The sequence below is a fragment of the Bos javanicus genome, chromosome 13, assembly GCF_032452875.1.
Source record: "Bos javanicus breed banteng chromosome 13, ARS-OSU_banteng_1.0, whole genome shotgun sequence".
Lineage (NCBI taxonomy): Eukaryota > Metazoa > Chordata > Mammalia > Artiodactyla > Bovidae > Bos > Bos javanicus.
The window spans coordinates 47798936-47812212 of NC_083880.1; the positions used below are offsets into that span (position 1 = coordinate 47798936).

A 13277-nucleotide genomic window follows, 5' to 3' on the forward strand; every position below is an offset into this window, starting at 1 on the left:
CTGGGACCATATCAAATGTACCAACATTCCAATTATAGGGGTCCCAGAAGAAGAAGAGAAAAAGAAAGGGTATGAGAAAATTTTTGAAGAGATTATAGTTGAAAATTTCCCCAACATGGAAAAGGAAATAGTCAAGTCCAAGAGGCACAAAAGTCCCATACAGGATAAACTCAAGGAGAAACACCAGGACAGTAACAAAAACTAAACACAAAGAAAGAATATTAAAAGCAGCAAGGGAAATGCAACAAGTAACATACAAGGGAAACCCCATACATTTAACAGCTTATCTTTCAGCAGAAACTCTGCAGGCCAGAAGAGAATGGCAGGATATATTTAAAGTACTGAAAGGGGAAAATCTACAACTAAGATTACTGTACCCGGCAAGGATCTCATTCAAAATTGACGGAGAAACGAAAACAGTCAGGAAACACAACAGAAGAAAAGAGATCTACAAAATCAACCCCAAACAATTAAGAAAATGACAATAGGAACATACATATCAATAAATTACTTTAAATGTAAATGGATTAAATGCTCCAACCAAAAGACACAGACTGGCTGAATGGATACAAAAAGACACATATATATGCTGTCTACAAGAAACCCACTTCAGACCTCAAAACACATAGACTGAAACTGAGAGGATGGAAAAATGTATTTCATGCAAACAGGAAGCAAAAGAAAGCTGAAGTAGCAATCCTCGTATCAGATAAAATAGACTTTAAAATAAAGATTACAAGAGATAAGGAAGGACACTACATAATGATTAAGGGATCAATCTAAGAGGAAGGCATAAGAATTCTAAGTAACTAAGCACCCAACAAGTATTCTTGCCTGGAGAATCCCATGAACAGAGGAGCCTGGTGGGCTACAGTCCAGGGGGTCGCAAAGAGTGAGACACGAATGAGCGACTTCACTTTCACTTTCAAGCACCCAACATAGGAACAACTCAATACGTAAGACCAACACTAACAGACATAAAAAGGGAAACTGACAGTAACACAATAATAGTAGGACACTTTAACACCCCACCCACACCAATGGACAGACCATCAAAACAGAAATTAATAAGGAAACACAAGTCTTAAATGATACATGAGATGGATCTCACTGATATTGTCAAGACATTCCATCCAAATGCAAAAGAATACACCTTCTTCTCAAGTGCACATGGAACATTACCCAGGATAGACCACATCTTGGGTCACAAATCAAACCTCAGTAAATTTAAGAAAACTGAAATTATATCAAGCATCTTCTCAGACCACAACACTATGAGAGACTAGATATCAATTAAAAGAAAAACTGTAATGAGATGGATGAAACTGGAACCTATTATACAGAGTGAACTAAGCCAGAAAGAAAAACACCAATACAGTATACTAACGCATATATATGGAATTTAGAAAGATGGTAACAATAACCCTGTGTACGAGACAGCAAAAGAGACACTGATGTATAGATCAGTCTTATGGACTCTGTGGGAGAGGGAGAGGGTGGGGAGATTTGGGAGAATAGCATTGAAACATGTATAATATCATGTATGAAACGAGTCGCCAGTCCAGGTTCGATGCACGATACTGAATGCTTGGGGCTGGTGCACTGGGATGACCCAGAGGGAGGGTATGGGGAGGGAGGAGGGAGGAGGGTTCAGGATGGGGAACACAGGTATACCTGTGGCGGATTCATTTCGATATTTGGCAAAACTAATACAATATTGTAAAGTTTAAAAATAAAATAAAATTTAAAAAAATAAAGAAAGAAAGAAAGAAATGATTAGGCAAAAAAAAAAAAAGAAAAACTGTAAAAAAAACAGATTTGACATAAACACATGGAGATTAAACAATACATTTCTAAATAACTAACAGGTTACTGAAGAAATCAAAAGGGAAATCAAAAAATTTCTACAAACAAGTGACAATCAAAACACAACTCAAAACGTACAGGATGCAGCAAAAGCAGTTCTAAGAGGAAGTTTATAGTGATACAATCCTACCTCAAGAAACAAGAAAAACAGCAAATAGACAATCTAACTTTACACCTAAAACAACTGGAAAAAGAAGAAACCCCCAAATTAGTAGAAGGAAATAAATCATAAATTTGAGCAGAAATAAATGAAAAGGAAATGAAAGAAACAATAGTAAAGATTAATAAAACTAAAAGCTGGTTCTTTGAGAAGATAAAATTGACAAACCTTTAGCCAGATTCATCAAGAAAAAAGAAGAATCAAATCAACAAAATTAGAAATGAAAAAGAAGAGGTTACAACAGACAATGCAGAAATACAAAGGATTATAAGAGACTACTATAGTTATATGGCAATAAAATAGATACCCTGGAAGAAATGGACAGATTCTTAGAAAAGTTCAATCTTCTAAGACTGAACTAGGAAGAAACAGAAATTGTGAACAACCCAATTCAAGCACTGAAATTGAAGCTGTGATCAAAAATCTCCCAGAAAACAAAAGCCCAGGACCAGATGGCTTCACAGGAGAATCCTATCAAACATTTAGAGAAGAGCTAATGCCTATCCTTCTAAAAATCTTTCAAAAAATTGCAGAAGAAGGAACACTTCCAAACTCGTTCTATGAAGCCACCATCACCTGATCAAAATCAGACAAAGACAACACACAAAAAAGAAAACTATAGGCCACTATCACTGATGAACATAGATGCAAAAATCCTCACCAAAATGTTAGTAAACAGAATTTGGCAACACATCAAATAGCTCATACACTACAATCAAGTTCAGTTTATTCCAGGGATGCAAGGATTCTTCAATATACGTAAATCAATCAATGTGATACCCCACATTAACAAATTGAAAGATTAAAACTATATGATCATCCCAATAGATGCAGAATAAAATTCAGCACCTATTTATGATTAAAACTCTTCAAAAATAAAAGCTCTACCACAACACAGTAAAGCCCATATATAAGCCTATAGCAAACATTATTCTCAATGGTGAAAAACTGAAAGCATTCCCCCTAAGATCAGGAACAAGACAAGGGTGTCTATTTTCACCACTATTATTCAACATAGTTTTGGAAGTTCTAGCTACAGCAATCAGAGAAGAAAAAGAAACAAAAGGAATCCCGTGAAAAAGAAGTAAAGTCTCACTGTTTGCAGATGACATGACACTGTACACAGAAAACCCTAAAGACAGTACCAGAAAATTACTAGAGCTAACCAGTGAATTTAGCAAAGTTGCAGGATACAAAATCAATATACAGAAATTACTTGCATTTCTATATACGAACAATGAAAAATCAGAAAGAGCAATTAAGGAATCAATTCCATTCACCATTACAACAAAAAGAATTAAATATCTAGGAATAAACTTACCTAAGGCGACAAAAGAACTGTACAAAGAAAATTATAAGACACTAATGAAAGAAAGATGACATAAACAGATGGAAAGATATTCCATGTTCCTGGGTAGGAAGAATCAATATTGTGAAAATGAGTATACTACCAAATGCAATCTATGGATTTAATGCAATCCCTATCAAATTATTAATGGCATTTTCCACAGAACCAGAACAAAAAATTTCACAATTCACATGGAAACACAAAGACCCCAAATAGCCAAAGGAGTCTTAACAAAGAAGAATGAAGCTGGAGCAATTAACCTTCCTGACTTCAGGTTGTACTACAAAGCTACAGGCATCAGGACAGTGCGGTACTGGCATGAAAACAGAAATACAGACCAATGGAACAACATAGAAAGCCTATGGGTACCTTATTTTTGACAAAGGAGGCAATATGGGGCAAAGACAGCCTCTTCAATAAATGGTACTGGGAAAACTGGACAGCTACATGTAAGAAAATGGAATTAGAACACCTTCTAACACCATACACAAAGATAAACTCAAAATGGATTAAAGACCTAAATGTAAGACCAGAAACTATAAAACTCTTAAGAGGAAAACAAAGGCAGAACCCTCTGACATATATTAAACCAAGATCCTCTATGACCCACCTCCTAGAGTAATGGAAATAGAAACAAAAGTAAACAAGTGGGACCTGATTAAACTTAAAAGCTCTTGCACAGCAAAGGAGATTATAAGCAAGGTGAAAAGACAAGCCTCAGAATGGGAAACAATAATAACAAATGGAACAACTGACAAAGGATTAATTTTCAAAATATACAAGCAGCTCATACAACTAAATACCAGAAAAACAAACTTCCCAATCAAAAAGTGGGAAAAAGACCTAAACGGACATTTCTCCAAAGAAGACATACAGATGGCTAACAAACACATGAAAAGATGCTCAACATCACTCATTATTAGAGAAATGTAAATCAAAATTACAATGAGATATCACCTCACACTGGTCAGAATGGCCCTCATCAGAAAGTCTACAAACAAATGCTGGAGAGGGTGTGGAGGAGAGGGTGTGGAGAAAAGGGAAGGCTCTTGCACTGTTGGTGGGAATGTAAATTGATCCAGCCACAATAGAAGACGGTATGGAGATTCCTTTAAAAACTAGGAATAAAACCACCATAGGACCCAGCAATCCCACTCCTAGGCATATACCCTGGGGAAACCAAAACTGAAAGAGACACATGTATCCCACTGTTTACTGCAGCACTATTTACAATAGCTAGAACATGGAAGCAACCTAGATGTCCATTGACAGATGAATGGATAAACAAGTTGTAGAACACACACAAAATGGAATATTACTCAGCCATAAAAAGTAATGCATTTGAGTCCGTTCTAATAAGGTGGATGAATCTAGAACCTACTATACAGAGTGAAGTGAGTCAGAAAGATAAATATTGTATTCTAACACATATATACGGAATCTAGAAAAATGGTACTGAAGAAGTTACTTACAGGGGAGCAAGGGGGAAACACATAGAGAATAGACTTATGGACATGGGGAAAGGGGAGGAGAGGATGAGATATATGGAAGGAGTAACATAGAAACCTCCATGATATGTAAAATAGATAGCCAATGGGAATTTGCTGTACAGCTTGGGAAACTCTTAACAGGGGCTCTGTATCAACTTAGACTGGTGGGATGGGGAGGGAGATGGGAGGGAGGTTCAAAAGGGAGGGGATATATGTGTATCTATGCCTGATTCATGTTGGGATTTGACAGAAAACAGCAAAATTCTGTAAAGCAATTATCCTTCAATGAAAAATAAATTGTTCTTAAAGTTGAAAAAAATAAATAAATGTATTATCCACCTAATATTCTGTCATTGATAAACTGCATGATTGTGATAACACTGCTAGCAGTGTTAATTTGAAGTTTCTTACTTCAAATTAACAAAAGTAATAACATTGTCATAAATACCAGGGAGCTGACAACTGTTTTGTACCTAAGTTTTCCATCAACAGGATTTAAAAAAAATAAATAAATAAATCAAGGAAACTTTCTCCTTAGGTCTGATTTCCTAACTATCAAAATTTTATACATAAAGAGAAACCATTACCATCTCAAGTGTTAGACTACTTTATGATGTAATATAAATAATCCCAAACAAAATCAAGAAAATAAGTCAAGTTACTGTCCTAACACTACAAAAGCATCTACATCTGTAAAGTGGATAAACATATGTACCTAGTAAAACCACAATCAAAACACTCAGGCCCAGACTTCCCTGATGGCTCAGTAGATGGGAATCCATCCACCAATGAAGGGAATAGAGGCTCGATCGCTGGTCTGGTTATAAGATTTCACATGCCACAGCAACTAAGCCCTGGCACCACAACTACTGAGCCCACCAGCATAGAGGCCGTTCTCCACAAGAGAAGTCACTGCAATGAGAAGCCTGCAGACCACAGTGCACACCACATGGAAGAGTAGCCCTCCCTCACCACAACTAGAGAAAGCCCACGTGCAGCAGTGAAGACCCAGCAGAGCCATATAAATAAATAAAAATAAAACATCCAGGCCCTACTCCTTCCTGTATTCAACAGGAACAAGTAATTCTGGTTATGAGCAATTATGTCTGGTTCTGTAAGCACACATTCTGCTCACCCCCTTTATAACTTTTGATTCCTATGGTATAGTATCTAAAATGAAGATGGAGGTTTAGCATGATAATGAATTCCAGTCATTGAAGAAATAACTTGAATCCTTAGGATACAATATCTACTGATGCAGAAAGTATAAGAATGCATAACATTTTCAGAAGTAAAAGGACTTTAGACTCCACTGTAAATTGTTTACTCAGCCAGAATGACTAGAACATTCTCTTTAATCTGGATTTTAGTATAAATGCACATACAAACAATGCACAAATGTTGGTTATGAGTAATGGTTCACATTTAAAGGTTTAGAACAATTAATATTCTCAAACACAATACTGTTAAGTGATGATATAATAACCATTAAGTATAATATTTTTAAGTTAATTCTATTAATTCCTACACCTAAAGTTACCAGCCAAATAAAAATCAAAAACATAAAATTGTAAAGCATAAGAATTATACCGCAGAGAATTCCCTGGCGGTCAGTGGTTAGGACTCTGCACTTCCACTGCAGAGGACACAGGTTTGATCCCCCAGATTGGGGAACTAAGATTCCACAAGAAGCATGGTGATACAGCAGATCCTGGTGATCCAGTGGATTAAGAGTCCACCTGCCAATGCAGGGGACACAGCTTTGACCCCTGGGCCAGGAAGATTCTACATGCCATGGACAACTAGAGCTCATGCACCACAATTGATAAGTCCCTGAGCTGCAACTACTGAAGCCCTTGTGCCTAGACCCTGTACTCTGCAACAAGAGTAGCTACTGTAGTGAGAAACCCACGTACTGCAACTCCCACTCATCCTAACTAGACAAAGATGCAGTACAACCAAAAATAAACAGATAAATAATCTAAAAAAAATCATAGTCTTATTTCTCTGTGCTGTTTCTAATGAAAATGTTATGTAAGATCTCAACCACGTGATGAAGATTTTTGAAAACTCAGTCTCACTTACTGTGGATTCCAAATTGTCCATCGTCAATAATAATTTCACTTTCTAAAATTGAAGGAAAATAGAAAACTTAGTTAAAATTCATGATGTACACACAGAATGAACAACTGAGAAATTACCCACCTTAAGGATTTTTTTTTAATTAAAAATATAAAGCATCCCAAAGTGAATAAGCATATTTATTGTAGCCCTCAATAAAGAAACCCCTTTTAAGGAGGCTATCAGACAGTAATAGTTCTTACATTCATGGTGATTATTCACAATGTTATAAGGAAGAGAAAAGAAAAGTCCTCAGAGAGGTGCTCCAGGCTAGAGGCACTGGGACAAATGTTTATACCAACCAATATATGAGACTGACAAGTTGCTGAACAATATCGCCTGGTTTTTTTCAAACCAAAGGTCTTGGCACAATTAAAATGCTTATTCTCACATAGTGCCTATTCTGATCTTAAATATAATGCTCCTCAAACCCCAACTATTCTCTACAGCCAGCTAAAAGCTTTTCAAACAGCATAAACTTACCTGTATACATAGAGCTGTGAGGAACTACCAAAAGGTAAGTGCTCCCTTCCAACAGAAATGTCAACTAAATGAGAAAAACTGTTAATCCCCACCCTCTAAGTAAAATACTGATTATCTTCCCTGCTACTTCATTCCCCAGTTTACTTTAAACATAAATCTGAAATAATTGTCAAAATAAGTGTGATAGTTTCCAGTAAAGATTCTCTGGTATATTTCACACAGCTCTTAAGTTCAGAAGTTATACTTCCCAAAAGCTTAAAATAAATTTATTAAAAAGATCAGAAACAAAAATCATCCTACCTCTCAAAGAAAATATATTTAATTGCAGGATGCTTCAAAATGCAATTTTTTAAATATTCAATTCCTAATATTTTCCAACCTCAGTATAATTCTAAAGTACACTATCATAACAATTATAAATATAGTATCAGAAATGTATTAAAACATGCAAAAATAAAATCCAACAGAGGATGGAACAAGATATTTGTTTAAACGAGATGTGTCCTTGATGCAGGGTAAAGCAGAATCACTCATTATTTTCTAATCTAAGGTAGTAACTAACAAGCCATTTATTATCTTTAAATTTTTTCTAGAAACTAAAAGATTTCTCAGCACTAATTTATACACAAAACCAAGTGGGTAATTTAATGTATGTGCAAAGAATTTCAAATTTCAATCTCAGTATGGAAAAGGAAATTCAAAAATACTTGTATGAAGAGAAATGCCACTGTTGGGCATAAGAAAACTAAACAACACTTAAACAAACAAACAAAAATTATCTGAATAGCAACTTTAACATAGCCAGCAGGGTATTGGGGGAAAATGTCTGCTACAACCAGGAAATTTGAATTCATTCATACAAGTTTATTCAAATATTCACTAGTTTAAAAAAAACACACACACACAATAAATAAAATAACATACTACTCAAAGTTAAAAGAATCATTGTTTTGTGTTAGTTCTTTCCTTGAATGTTCTCTAAGTTCTCTGAGCAAGTAATCAAAGCCACAGACGGATGCTCAGTTAAGAAAAATGCTATTTTACAAACTTTTGTAACTACTCCAAATGGAAATATATATTCCATAGTCATCTAATCCAAGAAATTAAAAATAACTAGACAAAGGTTTCTAATTAAGTTTACAAAGAAAGGCAATTAAGAACTGCTTAGTTTTGAAAGTAAGACACTAAGTGAAACTTGTAGTATTGACAATGCATTTACCTTAAACTTTAAAATAAATATTTATTAAATCTCACTAAGCCAATGTGCAGCATATTAGTAACTTTATGCATATGCCTCAAACAGATGCAGTTAATGCCCATACCTAAAGGGGTTATTGATCGTGGTTGTAGATGAGTCTCCCACTTGTGAACTATGACTTGACATGGGCCACCGATAGTCTGCAATTTAAAAGTTAAACGTCTGCAATAATTTCTTGTATCTTATTTTCTACCCATGATGTCATTAGATGTTTGTGGCCTAAGTCTTATACTAAGCATGAAACCAAGAGATTCATCTTGTTAATATCAATATTATAATGCCCCAAATCAGGAATGTACCAGGTCACAAAACATGATGAACGCTGGAAGAAAATGAGGGTGAGGAAGTAAACAAAGAAAAATGAGATGAACTGGCACATAAAACCGTTCTAAACCCATTCTTTAATCTGCCTGCAATACTCAGTTTAATCGTTAACTGATACTCTGTTCTGAGTTAAATTAACAGCAAATATACATTATGTTCCGTATATCGGCAGTCAATGTGATTACTGGAAGAAGCATCTCATCTGAAGTAACTCTTCAAGGGTTTGGAAAAAGCTGAAACTCTCCGATAGAAATAAACAGTAAGAACAAATACTGTAAGATCAATTATTGCAAGTATGCAAGGAACTAAAAGGCATCATAAAGTTCTTCATTTCATGTATTTTAAAACTGCTAAGTAGGTAACAGGAAGAATATCAGATCCTCATATCAGAGTAACCCGTGCTTTTAAGGAGCACAAGAAGCCCTTTCCTTCAGGAAAGGAAACATGCATGGGTAAATCTGAAGAACAAGTTTAATTAAATGGGAGTAGGCATCCAGTTTTACTCTTCATGCCTTGAAGTTTATAAATTCATACAGTGTGAAAAATTATAATACTTGTCTTCTGTTATCGAGTTGTCTCATTAAAAAGAAAGTTAAAGTGTTAGTTGCCCAGTCATGTCTGACTCTTGCTGACCCCATGGACTGTAGCCTGTCAGGTTCCTCTGTCCATGGGATTTCCCAGGCAAGAACACTGGAGTGGGTAACCAATCCCTTCTCCAGGGTATCTTCCCAACCCAGGGATTGAACCCAGGTCTCCTACACATTTCAGGCAGTTTCTTTACCATCTGAGCCACCAGGAAAGCCCAGCCTTATGTATTGTTGATAATGTCTACAGCAATTTAAAAGCTAGAATGAACTACCACAAAGACTCTTTTGTGTGTTCCTAAGGGACTAAAGTATGAAGTGCTTCCTAATTTTCATCAAAAACAAACAAACAAACTTGACTAATTAAACTTATGTGCCAAAGACAATCCTTTACATATTTTAAAAGCAAAATTTCAAACCTAACAAGGTTTGACAACCTAACAAGGTATTTTTTCTTCCTGAAAAAGAAATTTAATAAAATACAAAAAAGCAAAAAGAAAACAAAATCACCCATTATCACATCACTTATAGACAATCATTATCAATACTTTCACATATTCAAATTCTTTTCTAGGTATGTATTATATATACTCTTAAGTCTGGAACATGTACATTTCTCCCTATAGTACATCTGTAGATGGCATTAAATACTCTAACTTTTTCTAGGATTTCAATATTGATTTAAGAAATGTGCCAAATGACAGTAAGTATGTAACAAGTTAGGCAAGAGAGAATGCTGCTACTTAAAATATCCAGAGGCTAAAACCTTATTTAAAACTTGCAAACTTTCAAAGTTTGAAAACTAACATTACATTAGATATACATTCAATTCCTTAATCCTGGGACAATACAGGAACTCATTTTCTCCAGCTGAATACATCCTTGTCATAAGAGTTCACTTGTGAATTGATAATAAACTGTGTAGACGTTTTTAAAAAAATGTAATGTGAAAGTGTTCATATTAAAATATGGTGAATTATGTTTAAAAACGAGGAACATTTGATCCTGCATCTGTTAGATATTTTTTACTAAAACTTTTTGCTATCATTTTTCTGTATTTTCACAGATAAAACTTTATAATCCTCAAAAGATGCACATATATATTAAAAATAGGAATGTTTCTTAGCAATTAACGGGCAACCAGAACTAACCAACCTATTCCTATTCCCCATGTCCCCTGCACCCTCCTCAAAAAAAAATCCTCTTTGCTACAAAAATGGTATAGATCCATACTGTTACAAAAGTTACTAGTGAAATGTGACTTGAAAGGGTGCCATGAATGTAACAGTAAATACCAGTGGGCATTAAAAGTGAGTAGAAGAGAGACTGTTTCTGTTTTAATTCTGGTATCAGAGGAATTTCTCAAAGTGCTGACTGCAGTATCTATAATCATATAAGAATAACCCTGTGGATTAAACATTTGAAAATGAACATATTGTAGTAATTAAGTTTAAAAACTTCACCCGTCTGTTTTAGTAACAAACCCTCTAATCACAGAATAAAGCAAATGAGGCTCGAACAGAATGGAGTTTTGAGGAGCAGTCCGAAGGGCCAATTACAAGTCCAAAGGGCTTGTGAGTCTACAAGCATTCACATTAAAAATTCATGACTGATACATAAAACGTTACGGTACTGACAAATGAACCACATCTTAAAACACACTGAATTTCCAAAATTGTAACGCCTACTTTATTAAACTTCAGAAGGTAATCTTAAATTCTGGCTTACTAATATTTTTTCAAACAAAAAAAACTTAAGACTTGAGCACTGGGAAATTAAAGATCTCAGTAACAATTCCAAAACATGCAGTCCTTTTTAATACTCTAAATGTAATAAGTCTTAGAAAGATCTTAGGAAAAAAACAAGAGTTCCATTCTGTAAAAGACTATCAAAATGTTAAGTGCTTTGGAGTGAAACGGAACGTGGCTCTTTGGAGAAAAAAAGTAACCATTAGCCCAAAACAGTATTCTAGTAACAGTACTGTTTGAGTTATTTCACATCTTATTTGTATTATTATTACTGAAAGTCACTCAGTCGTGTCTTTGCAACCCCATGGACTATACAGTCCATGGATTTGATTTCTCCAGGCCAGAATACTGGAGTGGGTAGCCTTTCCCTTCTCCAGGGGATCTTCCTGACCCAGGAAATCAAACCAGGGTCTCCTACATTGCAGGCGGATTCTTTATCAACTGAACTATCACGTAAGCCCATCTTAGCATGTATTGAATCAGATGATTGCTGGAACACTTTTCAAAATGCGTATTAACAAAAAAAACAAACAAAAAAAATGTTTCCAGAAAAACATAATGACTGCCTTCTTAAACAGTTATTGATTGACATCATTCAGCTACATCAAGCACTGAGAAACAAGAAAGATTATATAACATATAGAGTGCAGTTTTTGTTCTTAACAAACCACCAAGCAAAATTATCACTATCATGTAATATCACTGCTTTCAAATATCATAAAAACTGTTAAGTGTAAATTTTAGAAATTTCACTGTTTTCTTTCTACAATTTTGAAAGAAATGCCCATGTGAAAGGAGCTCACACCTGAAGTCAATTCCCCTGCAACTGGTAATTCCCCCATTCCCCACCCACAGTGAAGACTGCTACCATGTCCTGCCTGCCAACGTTTGCACACGGTCGGGTGTTGCTCCAAGATTTGTTTCATACATGCAAGCTTCCCCATTCATTAAACTACTGATGTCTCCATAAAAAAGAAAAAAAGAAAGGGACTCTGAAGAATTTTTTCAGAGGCCAGATATGTAGTTACTTTAAAATCACTATTTTTAATAAGACCAGTAAGAAACAACTGTCTGCCTATCAGATGATTGATTCTTTTGTTAAAGGATTTAAACAATAATCAAGGGAGATTAACCACAAGATAAAAAAATTTATAATGAATCTAATTATGAGTGAATGTTAACACCTGTAAAAATTAAAAGTAGATGTTATTGTAAAATAAAGAGCTGTTTCACTGAAATGAATGAAAAATTTCAAAGACAATATAATCTTAGTATGAGACAATCCCTAATTCCAGGCACAAATAAAAAGGGGTGAACATGGATTTAAAAATGCTTAAGTTACATGTTAATTCAATAATTATCTTTGGTGAAGATGCGAAAATAATGGGTTATCTGCAGACTCACAGCAATGTTTCCATTCCAAGAATATCTACTATTTTTGTGTGCTATGTTAAAATATATTTGTTACCTGTAAAATTATTTTAAAATTCAATTATTAATACCTTATTCTAATTCTACAAAGTATAAGAATATGAAAAATTAGGAGAAAAAGGACCTCAAGACTCCTCTAAACTTAAGAGGAATATGCCAGAAAGAGCAAATTATGAAGAGAAACTATGAATGGTAAAATGTTCTATAGAAAAATTTTAGCAATGAAAGGGACCTAAAAAATCTACAGTTTAAACCCTTCATTTTATGGATGAGGAAGCTGAATTCTGAAGGTCAAGCGACAACATCACAAGATTTTTTTTAGGTCCTACAACTGCCTGGATAGACTATTGAAAACTTTTGACTCAGTAAAATTAACCTTATTACCCATTTCAGTTTTTCAATGCTTTTGTAATTATTTTTCTTTCCAATCATTCTTTATATTCATAAAACATATACTCTAATGA

At 34.7% G+C, this 13277-nt stretch overlaps 1 protein-coding gene across 5 annotated transcripts in view; it reads right to left on the reverse strand.

The window, feature by feature from the left end:
* Nucleotides 1-13277, reverse strand: part of GPCPD1 (glycerophosphocholine phosphodiesterase 1) — a 67026-nt gene that overhangs the window by 39347 nt on the left and 14402 nt on the right. For 3 of the 5 annotated variants that reach the window (XM_061436602.1, XM_061436601.1, XM_061436600.1), the window contains exon 3: nt 6950-6991. In XM_061436602.1, coding sequence (XP_061292586.1) covers nt 6950-6991 — 42 coding nt within the window. Of the gene's footprint in view, nt 1-6949; nt 6992-8790; nt 8867-13277 lie in introns of all 5 variants that reach the window. The other 2 variants (XM_061436598.1, XM_061436599.1) reach the window with 1 other exon arrangement.